General features: G+C 36.0%; 1 protein-coding gene across 1 annotated transcript; it reads left to right on the plus strand.

The window, feature by feature from the left end:
- Window positions 1-1,183: 1,183 nt before the first annotated feature.
- On the plus strand, window positions 1,184-6,147 carry LOC144701424 (FKBP12-interacting protein of 37 kDa-like). The gene is made up of 14 exons (XM_078573240.1): window positions 1,184-1,357; window positions 1,446-1,497; window positions 1,567-1,628; window positions 2,487-2,551; window positions 2,687-2,723; window positions 3,298-3,385; window positions 3,486-3,550; window positions 3,634-3,711; window positions 4,308-4,355; window positions 4,763-4,816; window positions 4,997-5,158; window positions 5,381-5,450; window positions 5,605-5,660; window positions 5,760-6,147. The coding sequence occupies exons 1-14, from the start codon at window positions 1,199-1,201 to the stop codon at window positions 5,910-5,912; spliced, it is 1,149 nt and encodes a 382-aa protein (XP_078429366.1). The 5' UTR covers window positions 1,184-1,198; the 3' UTR covers window positions 5,913-6,147.
- Window positions 6,148-14,934: the final 8,787 nt, after the last annotated feature.

Genomic DNA, 14,934 nt, shown 5'->3' on the forward strand with positions numbered 1-14,934 from the left:
ATTCAAATAGGGGAGGATATTTTTAGGATGTTATTTTTTTAGAAATGAAATCAGGCAATAATTTGAATGAAAATAAAACATGAAAAATCATGATATCAATCCAATAATTAGACCGTCATCAAAAATACATTTCTATTGACATCATAGAGATAAAGTGTTTTTTGCCATAACAAATTCTCTCATGTTGAGTGAACTCTGTGAGTTTATTGGACAAACATATTTTTTAACGATGCGAGATATTATAAAATCCTTCTCAACCCCATGTTTTTCAAAGTGATATTGGGGTTTTTTGGGTGACCATTTGAGTGAGCATCACTTTTGTATTCCCCTGTGAATTACAGTATGAATTTATTGATCTTTCATACTTCGAGAGTATTTGTTTGTATTCTTCATCACTCGGAGAATGATTTAGTCTTCTTTGGATGGAATATAAGTACTCTATCTCTCATTCCATTACAATTAATGATTTCAAGATCAAAAAAGATGTTTTTGGAGACCCAAAAGAAATATCTCTGATGTTCCGGAAAGAAATATCATCAATATTGAATTATAGCATTTTTAGCACTAGCCTCATAGGTGCACTATTGGTGGGAGCAAACAAATACTTTTATATGGAATGCAAGTAACATCTGATGAGAGATGGCCTTGTAATATAATTATGGTCAATGCAATTGCATGGGGTGAACTGTGCTATGCTGGTTATTTTGGGAAGTCTGTAGTTGAACAATCATCTTCATAAATGTGTCAATTTTCTTCAGGTATCCGGGCTCATGTCTCATGGAAAAAAATATCCCAAGCTCTCTATGATCCATCTAGTGTATCTAACCAACCAGCAAGGAATTTAAAAAATCTCACTCTAGGTTTCACTTTTTATGTAAAAGTTTAATAATTGTGAAAATTGTAATAATCTTTAATGCACGTAATTTAAATAGTATTCCCATGTATTTACATTTTAATTGATTATGAAATGTACACGAGATCTATGAAATTATAAATGATTAACATTGTAGATCAGATGTGATCCTAGCCCAGCCAGTAACCGATCGACTATATTTAATTAGTCCTTAAAGATTAAAAAGAACACAGACTGAAGATTATACAGTAACCAGCTGATGGGGGTATATGTAATTAAATCATAAATTCGAGAAAACAGAAAAGCGAGTAGAAAATGAATATTAAGTGAGAAAAAGGGTTTTATATGCTTCTGTGGTTTCGCGGGGGGTTTTTGTGGCTTTTGGAGTTGTTCTTCAGTTCTTACTGCGGCTCGAATCGGAAGGAGAAATTGGAGGGCTTCGCTGCCAGTCGAGAGGGAAGAGGAGAGCAGATCGAGATGTCTTCTCATCCGAATCTTGACTTTGTAAGTTTCTCCCTTTTCTTGAGATTTGCGGCGGATTAATTCATTCCCCCTGCATAACTTCGTACTTCATCTTGCGTTCAAATTTCAGGATGATGATTTTACCGGAGATTTCCCTGGGAGTTCTGCTTCTCGAAGGACTGGTTAGTGCGTCCGTGTTGTTCATGGTAGGTTCCATTTGAATTGCGCACTGACGAGTGAAGTAATTTTAGGAGAAAAACGCGGGTTCGGAGACGTAGACGACGACGAAGAAGATGTGTTCAGTAGTAAAAAGGTAAATTTAACCTTGATAAAAATTTGATATTTTACTGAGAATGCATTTATCAATAGAAATAAAGAAGAGAAAAGAATCCGGTGCCATTGTTTCCCGCCGCATGCTATAAAACGGCCACGGTCTAGTTTTTTCCCTGAAACTATGGTTCGTATGGAAGAATTGTGTTGTGAGAATAAAGTTTTTAAAACTCTTCTCCATTTTGTTACTTTTTTCTTCATTCTTCGACATAGTTAAATTGGATTTGCCATCAAGGACATATATTTTCAGCACCCTTTTTCATTTGACGACAGTATACTGCGTCCTATGCTGTCTTTTTACTGTCGGTTAAATTTTTTCCAACCTTTTGATTCATTGCTTTGAATGTACCAGATCTTTTTTCAGTTGTGTTCTGTAAGCTTATAATTGGCGTTATCGTTATTCAAGATTTCTGTTGGTTTTTGATCTTTGAAAGTTGTTTTTTTCAAGGATTCTTTGTTAATGAGACTGGATAGGCGCTTTAAGCGTTTAATTGTCACAGCGAACCTAACATATCTAGAAAAGTGATTCTTTTCTGTCCTATGTAAACATGCATGAGCCATGTATCCAAAAAAAATGACCCATGTATGCAATAATTCATCCGCACTCAAAAAAAAAACTTTTAACAAAAAGGTAGATTTGTTGTTTCTTGAATACGTATCGCTGCCCTTTCTGCTGGGGATCTAGATTTCACATCGCTCTTCTTCGTTCCTCCAGTATCTGTATCATATTTCCGGACAATTGATTACACTACTTGGAACATAAATCCTCTGAATGATGATACTATTAACTTTCTGTATCAAATAGCGTACTGATGATTGCTTCAACTTTTTTTTTAAAAAGGGAAAACCAAAGATCGAAGACAGTGCTGGTGCAACTACAGGTGTCATTCTATCACTCCGTGAGAGGTATCAATCTTGCCGCCCGTTCCTGATTTTCAGGATGACCTGCTTCTAATATATGATTGTTCTACAAATTTATATTAACAGTCTTTTTTACTCTTAGTTATATATTGACTCCTGTTTCTTTATTTTTACCCTCAGCCTTCAGACTTGCAAGGATGACCTAGCTGCCTGCCAGGTACACTTTCCTCATTATATTTTGATGCGCTATGTTTTGTTCATTTTGGTCATGTAATCTCCGAACTCTTCTACCTTTTTTTGTGGATTGTATCCCGTAACTCGGTAAAGAGTTTATAATGTGCATGTAAACTCAGAAATCACAGTATTCTTGTGGTGTGAAACTGTTGGAATTTCTTTTTCCGAATGAGAATGAGAAAAAAAATATTCCTTCCTATCCAATAGGAAGGGATGTTGTTTGAGAGCTTCTCGTGTAAGAGCTCGAGCAATTAGTTCGAGAAGCCATTCAGTACCGGGCTTTGTCAACCGTCCTTCATTTAACGCTCATGTTCATTTTAATTACCTGAACTATCTTTTTACGGTGTGATACTGGATATTCCTTACTTTCTGGACCTCTTGAATGACAAAATTCATAAGTAGATCCCTAATAATTGATAGCTGACTTGTGCCGACCAATTTTTTTAACTCAGAGTCCTCTTCTTTGATGCTATATTAAGGTTATTTAATGCTTATTTAATGTTTTTTAAGATAGATGAGTAATTTGTGTTAGCATAATCCGTGTATTCCCAAGTTAGGCCGAGCTTGAGTCAGTGAAGTCAGAGGTGAAAAAGTGGTGTGCCGCCTTCCAGAATGAACCTGTCATCCCTATTGGGACATCTCCAGGTTCCATCACTTAATGCTCCTCCCTTCTTTTGGAAAGTACCCTTTTGTGTTCATCCATGGAATTTTTTTCATTCACTAGAATTATTTCAATGAAATTCAGAACCCGAGCTTGTAGTAGACTACCTCAAGAAGTTAAAATCTTCAGAGGAGTCCCTGAAAGAACAGGTTTTTTTGCAAAAATACCCTTTGATTTTAAATTGTTACCTTGTTATTCAAAAATTAAAAGTCGGTCTGTTTCTTCGGGTCAGCTTGAGAAGGCAAAAAAAAGGGAAGCAGCATACATTGTCACATTTGCAAAACGTGAGCAGGAGATTGCTGACTTGAAGGTAAATTTATATTTCAATTGTTCCCTAATGACTGTCCGTCAGATCCGAATATTTTACCATTTTTATTTCTCGTCCGTGATCCCCAATGAAGCTTTACTTGTTTGTCTTAGATTCGATTAAGTTAGAGACTTGACTTCCTACTTTTCTCAAATCTGAAAGACATTCTGGGAATTTCTTGTACTTTGAATGTTTATGTGACCTTATGATGCGCATCTTTATGCCATTGTAGGATTATTATGTCACACTTAGGTTGGAAGAGCTCAACGTCTTTGCTTACGTTACTCAGTGAGATCTATTTAATTCGTTTTCTAACGCTTATGATAGATGTCTTTCGATTCACATTAGCTCTAATGAAAGTAACCTTGACTTTACCATTGCCCTATTTTCGCTTCTGCAAATCAGCTTAATGCTTAATTGTTATTTTTTTGGACTGCAATAAGCGAAGTCATCTATACAATACTTGAAATGCTGTTTACTTTATTATTATTTTTGAAAGCCATGTTAAAATCTTTCTAACTTGCGTTTATTTTATTTATTAATTCGCAATATGAATAACATATTGATCCTATCATTAACGTCTGTATATCAATCGCCAGTCTGCAGTAAGAGATTTGAGGGTGCAGCTAAGGCCACCTTCCATGCAGGTACATTTATTTCCCATTCTTATCGTGTCCATCAAATATTTGACAATGTAATTTTGTGTGCTTTTATAATGGAGTGCAAATCATGTGATCTTATTTTTTTATGATATATAATGTCCTTTCAACGTTTAGCATTGGAAAGTAGGGTCCTTTGGCCATTAAACTATGTTGGTTCTCGGAGCTTCTCTCAGTTGTGTGCTAGAGAGGATAGCTGATGAATGAGAAGATAGAGTAAGAACTGTAAATACTGGGTCGAATTCCCACTTGATTATTTTCTTTTTGAGCCCACGACCCTCTTCCAATCTGCCACGGAGGGAAGATATATTTTCTTCAGATTTGTTGCTGTATGATTATCTTTGTTTGTCCTGCTGCCTCGTATTCATTCTAAGAATCCCATATAATCATGTCAGACGCGAAAATTGCTGCTAGATCCTGCGATACATGAAGAATTTACTCGTCTGAAGGTAAACTCCTCAACCTCTCTTCGATGCTTTGTAGTAATGATTGTATTTGATTTCAGCAATGTTGAGATGACTTATTCTCTTTCTCCCCCTAAACATTATCTTTCCTATCTTGTTTATAGTCTTGGATAAATAGGCTGAGTTTGTTTTGTCATGAATCTTTTTTTCTGTCTTCTTCGACAGAATTTGGTTGACGAGAAAGAGAAAAAGGTTAAGGAGCTACAGGACAATATTGCCGCAATTAATTTCACCCCGCAGAGCAAGAACGGGAAGATGTTGATGGCCAAGTGTAGGACACTACAGGAGGAAAACGAAGAGATAGGAGCGATGGCGTCTGAAGGGAAGGCAAGAATGTTACTTTGTGTCCATTCGATCCACGTTGTAGAAAATTTTCAATTAAATCATGTTTCAGATTTATTTTTTTCCTATGCCATATCGTACAAGACATTTAGTTACAACTATGTTTAGAATCCATTCTTGTTAAGATTATAAATAGAGAACTTTTTAATAAAATGTTGACTTATAGGTTCCGGATATCCAACTAAACAGTGTTCTGGGGCATTTCAGATCCATGAATTGGGCATGAAGCTTGCCCTTCAGAAATCTCAAAACGCAGAACTCAGAGCCCAATTCGAAGGTCTGTCGCGTCTGCACCCACTAAAATTATTTTTTTCCAAAATTCCTTTTTCTTTTGCAACAGATAACAGAGAACACTAATCACATCATAACGTTTTAACCGCTTAGTTCTCAGTACTTCCATCAATTCTAATAGACTTATCATGGTAATTCAGCTTTGTGCAAGCACATGGACGGGCTCACAAATGATACAGAGAAATCAAACGAGATGGTACTGCTATCTTCATATTTTCGTTGAAAGTACCGCAGATTACTGCAAGTTAGCGAGTGATGCAAGAGTGAATTTCAACCGTTGTGTTTAACTTCTCAGGTATTCATTCTGCAAGACAAAGTAGAAGAGAAAGAGTACGAGATTGCAAAACTAAAGGAGATGCTGGCCAATAGAGAGGCTTTTCCTGAAATGGAAGTAAATGGTGACAATGAGCCGCGTGATGAGTTGAACTTTGCCGAAGTAGAAGAATGATCACGGAGCTTCTTGAGAAGTGGAAATTGTTTTAGAGATGCTGTGGAGACGAAGAGATTTCTCTATGCAGTTATTCCCCGTCTCATTGGTGAGTCCTATTTTGTACAGCCGTAGGATTTGCTTCTTTAAGCAGAAATATTATTTGATTGATTGTCTAACCATTTTGTTACTATCAAACATTTGTCGAAAAATGCATGAAAATTTTCATCACTACGACATTAATTTTTTTCAGTTATTTTATTCTGCCTTAAAGTTCTGAGTTGTGAGGATGGTGTGTAGATCAGCGAGGAATGCCTTCATCTTACTGCTGTGTTACTTTGTATCTTCATTTTATTGAAATAGAATAACTGCATGGAAAAAAGTAAACACGCTTTCATCATATAGATTGGCCGAAGTTTCAAAACTTCAATATTCGTCGAAGGACTCAGAACTGAACATTATCTTACCGAGGAAATGATAGCGGTACTTCATTCCAAATTTGAATTGTGAGGAACTTGGCTAAATATTTCTACATGTCATTTGAGAGTTGTAGATTGTTTTTTTTTTGCCTCTATATTTAGTCTTAGGAGATGTTTTTGAAGAATGTTCTACATAGCATTTGAGAGTCGTAAATTCCCAAGGCCTTGCTCAAAAATATTAATTGACGATAAACTCAGATTGAGATCAACAGCCGTCCCAAGCAAAAGATTATTGACTAATTTCATTTAATATATGGTCAAATTTAAATCTTCGACGTGGATATGAAGTTACCAAGTCAGGTATTTCTCTCTTTCTCCTCTATTACAGATCAAGTCATCATGTATGTATATTTACTTAGTCATTTTCCACTTCGTTGATGGGTTCAACATGCACTTACTATAGTTGGCCAATCGTTTACTTGATCTTTACCAAGATAGGCGCTTAAAAAATCACATTATTGGTCAGGTAGAAATACTAATTTCTTGACTAAAAGCACATTAAAATTGTTGTGTTAGTTTTAATAAAAATCAAGTTAGAATTTTATAAACATACATTAGATCTGTTATGTAGATGTAAATTGTTATTTAAACTGGAACCCAAATATTGACTTGTGATAATTTTCTGGTTTTTATAACATTTTCTCTGAATGGAATAATATTTCAAGAGATGGTGAAGACTATTATTTGTTGTCTAACTCTATAAAGAGCAACTGATATTAAAAAAAAAAAAGGGATCAACTACTAAGGAACGATTGGTCTAAATACCATCATCTCTTTCTCATGCTTGCTAAATTCTTAGCAACTTGGAGGATCATTGATCAACTCATAAGAATTAATGTCCTTGAGTTTCGAGTTTACATTAATTATGTTTGAGTATAAATCTACCAATGATGAGTCACCCAGTATGAAAGTTTAATCCACCTTAATTACAACTGAGACGATCATTGATCCTCTTACTAATCAAATTATTATATGAGTCAAGGTTTAAAAATTGTATTGATTCAAATATCAACGTCAATTACTGCCCTTGAATTTGAGTTCAATTGCAAGTATAATGGATCTTCCCTCAATGCTCCAAAATGCTTTTTTTTAAATCAAAAGTGTATTTAAAGAACTCATGTCAGTCTTACAAACTTAGTGATGTAGCCTGGAAGCCCATTTTCTCATGCCCATTAGCAACTTGTGGCCCAAGAAGGAGATTCTTTTATAACTGATAGGATCTGAAGAAAATTACCTAGAGTCCCTCAAAATCCTCTTGAAAGGATCCTTTGAGGGAATTTTCTCTTACAATATTTTATGCGACAAGATCTTCTGAGATATCTATATCTGACAGAATCCTCGGACAGATTCTTCTTCTGCAAGGATCTCTGCTCGAATTCGTTAGAGATGCATATCTTATGTTTTGTACCATCGTGATCTTCTTGAGCCACACAAATATCTCCGGACAACTTCTACATGCCCTAGAATCTGCAGGATATTTTTGCTCAAGCCTGTCAGGCTGCTTATCCTCTGTTTTACCTTGTTAGAATTGTGTTTTCTTAATGTTTTGAATTGTCATCTCATGGGTACAGTCATTATGGACGTGGCCCTGCACTTGTTGTGGCCTATATATGGCCCCCGTGTACCCTTGATGGGGAATTATTGAAGTCTATTGTTTCTTCCCTATGAGTGTTATCTTTGCTAGAGAGTGCGTTAGTGTTTGTGGATTCAAGCACAATCCCTTGTGGACTCAAGGGTTGGAGAAACTAGTTCTGTGGATTTAGGACTTAGCTCCTTCAAGTAGATCAAGGCTTGTGGATTCAAGTCCTAGTCTTACTCCGTTCGTGTACTAAGGTTGCGTCACTTAGGCCAGCCTATGCCACTGAAAAATAATTTTGTATATATCATAATACTCGCTTGTCACCAGGATAATAAAAATGCCGATGGAAGTAAATCATTAAATATGTTACACCAACATATGTCGAATTAAAATTTTAATTTATCAAAGCAATCTATTTTTTATTTTGATCATCCTCATGAAATGTGACTGAATAATTAAGTGTATTATAATTGTATTGACCTATGTTTATGTGTAAGCCCCCAAAGTATGATGCATTCTTGCATAGAGTCTTGCATGCTAAATGTGGAGGACATGCATGTTGGGTTCTAGAGGCCTAGTTCTGGATGAACAAATCAAAACGATGCGCAGCGGAAGACTCTTTGCGAATCGAACGGCATCAACAAAAACATTGAAACGACGTACCTTGCATGAATCTCATTTGTGATTTCTTCGATCCCAGAGCGAGACGAGTCGAGCTGCTCAAGTGTGCAGCCTCTAGACATATCCACGCGGTCCTCAACGTGTCAGATCTCCTCCTTCTCGTTGACGAGCCCCGTTCTTTCTCCGTCGGAGTCGTTACGTCGTCCTGATCACATCAGGGATGGAGAGGGAGTGTGGGGAGAGTGGAGAAGAAGGGTAAAGGCCCCTGAACAATTTTGGCCTGGGTGAATTTCGTTCAGGGCCTTCCCCTATTTATACTAAGTGGGTATTTTTCATAAAACCCCCAAAACTTAAGTATATCTTCCAACGTCCAAAAGACCATTTGCGTGTGACCCTCTAGGCTCATGTATCAGTCTAGTTAACAACTCCAACGGCCCAATAACCTTTATTGGCCTTCCAAATTAATTAACTATATCATCATATAGATTAATTAACGTCGGATCGATTTAACCCAATCGATAGGTCGAGACTCCAACACGTGGGGTGCCAAGCTACACCTCGTGTCCTAAAAGATACAAAGGAGTGTGTATCGACTCACTCACGGAACCTGTTCATCATTGGTTACCGTGTATGTATAATCCCTCATCCACTTGACGCTCCTTGGACGACTTAGGGTATGGTCAACTGTCAAACCCTAATCGGTCATCCGAGTTAGTACTGATGCATTCAGAAATCATCGGAGAACTCTTCTCCAATATTTCACTGCCTTGGCCAAGGACTTCATTGCATCGTCTTCCTTGAGCTGTCACCTCTTATACCGAGGGCGGACGATCCCATCTTGACCACTCAATCGCCTTCGTGTACTTCTTGATGCACTCGAACTAAGACCGTTTAGAATCCCATGATTAGAGACTCGTTGGCCATAGCCAAAGTACAATCGTCCGTCCACAAGATGTCTTTGGTGTCTCAGGTCTAAGGACCTTTTACACAACCGTGACGTGAATCAACCTGATTGACAGTTCGGTATAATACCATTCAGGGATTCGTACGGATCAATTCAGTGGCGCACATGGAGCGTCGAGGGACGGTGCGGGCGCGTGGCGCCCTTGTAGGTAGTGATAAGCCTAAATTTTACGGTTTATAATCGCTAATTTGTCGTTGTTTGATTAGGCTTATGTAATGAAATTTATAATTCCTTTCTCAATTTAGATTTTAGTAAAATGATGAGTAAGGAGTCGAACCCTAGAGAGGCAGTCTGCAAGAATTTCTGAGTGAATTAGTGAATTTAAGTGGAATTTCAATGTAAGAGACTTGAAGAGAGAGAAAATTAAGAGAGTTTATGAAATTTTTAGGATTAAGGTATTGAATGAGAGAATTTTTGAATGAAATTTTGTGTGGAAGTTCAGATTGATGAGAATTAAAGAATTGAAACTTGAATTTTGAATTTTAGAGAGAGAAAGTGAAAGTTTAATCTAGAGAGAGAAAGTGCATGAAATTTGGGGATTTTTGTCTAAACAGTCAGATCTGTCAAAATTGACAGATCTAACTGATAGAAAATGTTAAATTATGATTAGATCTAACTCCTAAGATAGAATTTTTGGTTTCTAACCAAAGATCCTCTGCTTCTCTCTAAAAATTCATGAATCTAGGGCATATACCTTTCGCCTATGCCTTGGCGTGTTAGAACTTCAAGAAATCACGAATCTGAAGAGGTATGAAGACTTACAAGACTTTGGAGAGGCCCCAATCCGTATCTGAACTGTTGAAATAAGCTGTGTCCTCCAGGCCAATTGTATTGGAGCTCAAAATCAAAAGTTCTCTTTCGCCACCTTTCTGAGCCCAATTTATAGTGTTCTTGGCTCAGAAAGGTGGTTAGGATTATTACAAACAAACCCTGAAAATTTCAGGTCATTTGGATGTCAGGGTGAAAAGTTATGATTTTTTGAAGATTTAGGCCTATTTTTGAATTTCTCTCTCCTCAGGTTGTTAGCCGACCCACGTGGCGCGCTCTGATTCGCCGCGCGGTGGGCCCTTTGTTCAAGCGCTAAGCCTCCAATTTGCGCCACGTACCCCTTCATAACAGAAAAATTTCGGTTAGTGATAAGTGTGCTTTGCACACTAGAGGTGAGTACAAAGCGCTCAAGGCGCGAGAGCTCGACACGTGGCCCTCTGTGCGTGGCGCGCACCGCGCTATGCACAGAGGGCAGAAATATTTTTTATTTATTCGAAAATAGCCGATTTTCTCCGAAAATGAACAGTAACGGGTGACGTGGCGCGTTCTGGTTGCGCCACGTCACTCGTTTATTTTTTATTTTTATTTTTTTTATTTAAAGAAAAAGCGAAAATTTTCCGCTTTGTAACAGTAGAGGGCGACGTGGCCTTCTGCGGAAGTGCCACGTACCCCCGGAAAATCAAAGAAAAACCATAGAAATCGCCTGGAAAATTGTAAAAAACCCCTCGCGGTTTAAAAAATCAAAAAATTGCCCTTAAAACAATAAAAATTTGATATTTACGCCTGTGATGAATAAAAAAAGTCCGAGAATGACTTTTTTTATGAAATAAATTTCATTTCTTGCTCTAAATCATTCCAGAAAATTCTAAAAAAATGTGAAAAAATCAGAAAAATTATAAGAATATATTTTCAACTGAAATAAATTCATTTGAAAATATATTTTGACTTTAAAAATCATTTTTCCATAAAAATAAAATCAGAAAATTGTGCATAATTAACTAAAAATTCATAAAATTGTAAAAAATCAACTTTTTTTGGAAATTACTTATATTTTCATAATGATAACATGCAATATTAATGTTTTAGGTGAACGTTTCTTATAAATTCCATGATTTTGCATGATAAAATTGCATGTTATCAGGTAGCGTTGGGCGCGCAACGCCCATCTTGAGGCGCTGAGCACGGCGGCGTCCAAGCGGACCACGCGATAGGTTTCAGCGCGAGAGATGATGGCGTGTGTGATCACCTGGCCCACAGGCGCCGCCCCATGGCACGCATGTAGCAGCAGGGCTGGCGAGTGCGCGTGCGCAGAGTGGCGGGCCTCAAGACGCAAGAGCGACACTACCAGGGCGTTGTACGCCTCGTCTCGATACTTCAGTATCATCCCTTCGTCTTCCCCCATGTTCTGCTCATGACTATGATGTAACGTCTTTATGATATCAATGCAATGATCCTATTCCCTAGTGGAGCTGTGTCCCCACCCTCTCCTCTGAGCCCCTCTGTGCGTACTTAAGCTATTGCAAAGACTTCCGCTGCAAGAGATCAAGGCTGCTCAGTGTTTTGCTCCAAGCACTGAGGCCGACACGTCCCAAATTCGAGCATTTGTCCTAGATCGAGATTTATGTGACATCATGCTATAGGCCTGAAGTTTTAATTTGATAACACGAGGTCATTACTTTAACTAACTAACATGTATACTATTTAGTGCATATCAAGGATGATGCAAAACAGTTGATTCTAATCGCACCTAATTAGGTGACACGACATGATAATTATATGGAAAAAAAACTGTTACCCTATGATAACAACCTTTTCCATCCTTTGATAAAAAATATTCATAAATCATGTAGACACCTCCTCCGTCTCTCAATCAAGATCCCAACGAATTCAAGCAAACTACTCAAAATTTTAATATACTTAACATTTAATAAGAATAAAACATGACAACGAAATTAAATCAATACTATGTCCATATCCAAGTTCCTCAAATTAAAGTTACCTCCAATCATAAATTCCTCAACTGGATCTCAACTAATAAATGAATCCACTTAGTTAAACCCAACAAAATTCTTACGTAATTTTAATTCAAGCAATCTCATGATTTCAGCTATATCAAAGTTCTTGCAACGAAAATATCTCAATTTAATAATTTATCAGAAATGAAAGTATCAGAAATTGCAAGTTGATCCACCAACTAGATCACTATAAAAACCACCAGCGATGTCTTATTTTCTCAATATCATACTCATCAAATTTAATATCAGAGAACTTAACTCAAAATTTGTAAATTAGACCCAATAATCTCCCGAATTAAAAAATGAATCCAAATAATATAGATATTTTAGTTATAATGGAATTGAATTAAGTGATATAAATATTACCCTTGAATTAATGAAATAATGATCTGAAATATATTTCACAATTTCAATTTGGAAATGGATAACACGAATATACTCAATTGTTCTGCCTTAATTTGATCTCAAACGTCCACTTAAGTCAAACATAATATATATGCTTAGTTGAGTGGATCCCAATATCTTGAGGTATGTCCCGTGTCCATGTCATTGTCCTTCAATTTTCAGATCCCACTCGTTTTTTATGCCAAACTCAATAAGATCGAGTGCTCCCTAAAAAAGCCACATGATATGTATATAAGATATCCATGTAATGATAGTTTCTAATATTCAAGACTTCAAATCTCAATTCATTTATTTTCTCGTCTTCTAGTGATAATGAAATCAACTTCCCAAGTTATTAGGATAAACATAGCTTCTATTTTTTATTACTTATAACATGATTTCATCACTTTGATTCCAATCAGTCCGACATGCCCAAAAATTAAATTTATTTATTCTAGTAATAAAATATCACATTACATTTATATTCTAAAAAAAATTCCAAAACTAAACTTTTTTCTCAACTGGTCAAAGACATTATTCAATGATATATCTAAATTTATCTGTATGCTATTTTATTATTTCATAAGTTATGATTTATATATTTTTATGGTTTAATTAAGTAGTTTAAATAAATCTGGTTCAGTCACAACTCTCACCCAAATATTTTCTTCTTATTTGTTTATTCTTGTCAATTCATTTGCTTTGGTCTATTTTGAAGGCCAGTTCGAAATATCTCAAAAAAAATCGTGAGAGTTGGCAATTTTGGTTATTCTCTAGCATCCTTGCTCTAGAAGTTAAAATTACAAATGATAATTGAGCGGAATTAGGCTAATTCTTTTTTCCCCATTGCGATTACTGAAAATGTCAGATCTTGCCTGTCGAGTCTCGAGCTTGATTACTAGCACTGATAGAGCCTCTTTCAAAGTGAGAGAGACACCAAAGAAACTAAATTCAATTGTCAGGGAGAGACAGATATTTAGATAGATATGTAGATAGCTATACATATAAGTAGATAGATGGATATACTGAGAGATAGAGATAGGTAGACGGATATTGTGAGAGAGAGATAGAGATAGATAGATGGATATGGTATCTGTGAAAGATAGATATAGATAGATGGATATATTGAGAGAAATATATAGATAGACAGTGAGATATAGATGTATACAGAGGTAGATAGAGATAGATAGAGACATATAGAGATACATAGAGATAGATTAGATATTTACATAGAGAGAGATGTCTATTGAAAACACATGATTTCCTCTAGCCAACCCATCAATGATTGGAACAATCCCATTTGTCTGATTTTTTTAAAATTTTAATGTTTTTTGGTTAACTGTATATTCTTCCATTTTTTGTATTTAATATACAATATTTTATTTTTACACGAGTGACTTCGCAATAAAAATTCGGATTTCAAAATTATCCAGTTCTAATTGAGCAAGTAACCATGATTTCTGTGCGCATTCAGTCTCATAAATTTCCTTAGAATTCATAAATAAATCAGAGAAGGTGTTGTTTAGTCTCAACTAAACACATAAAAAATGTAACTAACTATCTTATCATTTAGAAAAATAAAGTAATGTTATCTCTATTAACTAAACCATATGTATTTAATGTTAACCTTAGTGTTTCACTTATCAATGACATGAAACTCATCCAAAGCCTTAAATGCCTAAGAAGGACTCGCTAGCCCTATTGTCTTGAAATTTCCAGGACAAAAATCAGCAAACACATCAATCATATGGTCTACATGAGATTACACTTGATAGATATTAAGTACTCACACCATAAAATTTTATTTTCTCGAGTTATTTATTCATTGCTTGAATTGTTCGAATAGTCTGAACATACTCCCATGATTAACCAAGTTTGTAAAATATCCAGGGCTGTTTGCCAAACTAACGTTGATAAAAATACTCGGTCAAATATCTAAACTCCCCTTTTCATTGAGGTCTATTATTGCTTCGCCATCTTGGCCATTATTATATAGTTTCTGGGATATTTCTGACATTAATCTTTAAAATCCAACGCTGGAAGTCATCCGAAAAAGAAAAACCCAGGAGTAATACATATAGAATAATACAGAACGATAAAACTTTTCATAAATGATACTCAATAAACGTCTGCGTCAATCTTTTATCTTACATAAAAAAAAAAATTCTAGCCGATTACGTAGATTGCCGCTGGGGCCCTCCCACTTTTTTATTTACGTAAATGCCTTAAATCG

The sequence above is a fragment of the Wolffia australiana genome, chromosome 1 (genome assembly GCF_029677425.1).
Source record: "Wolffia australiana isolate 7733 chromosome 1, ASM2967742v1".
Classification (NCBI taxonomy): domain Eukaryota; kingdom Viridiplantae; phylum Streptophyta; class Magnoliopsida; order Alismatales; family Araceae; genus Wolffia; species Wolffia australiana.

Excerpts from the sequence above, each read along its gene's own strand:
- LOC144701424 (XM_078573240.1), top strand. The coding sequence starts at position 1,199 with ATGCTTCTGTGGTTTCGCGGGGGGTTTTTGTGGCTTTTGGAGTTGTTC. Across the intron at positions 1,629-2,486 it reads ATGTGTTCAGTAGTAAAAAG|GGAAAACCAAAGATCGAAGA; the intron begins GTAAATTTAACC and ends TTTTTTAAAAAG. Across the intron at positions 4,817-4,996 it reads AAGAATTTACTCGTCTGAAG|AATTTGGTTGACGAGAAAGA; the intron begins GTAAACTCCTCA and ends CTTCTTCGACAG.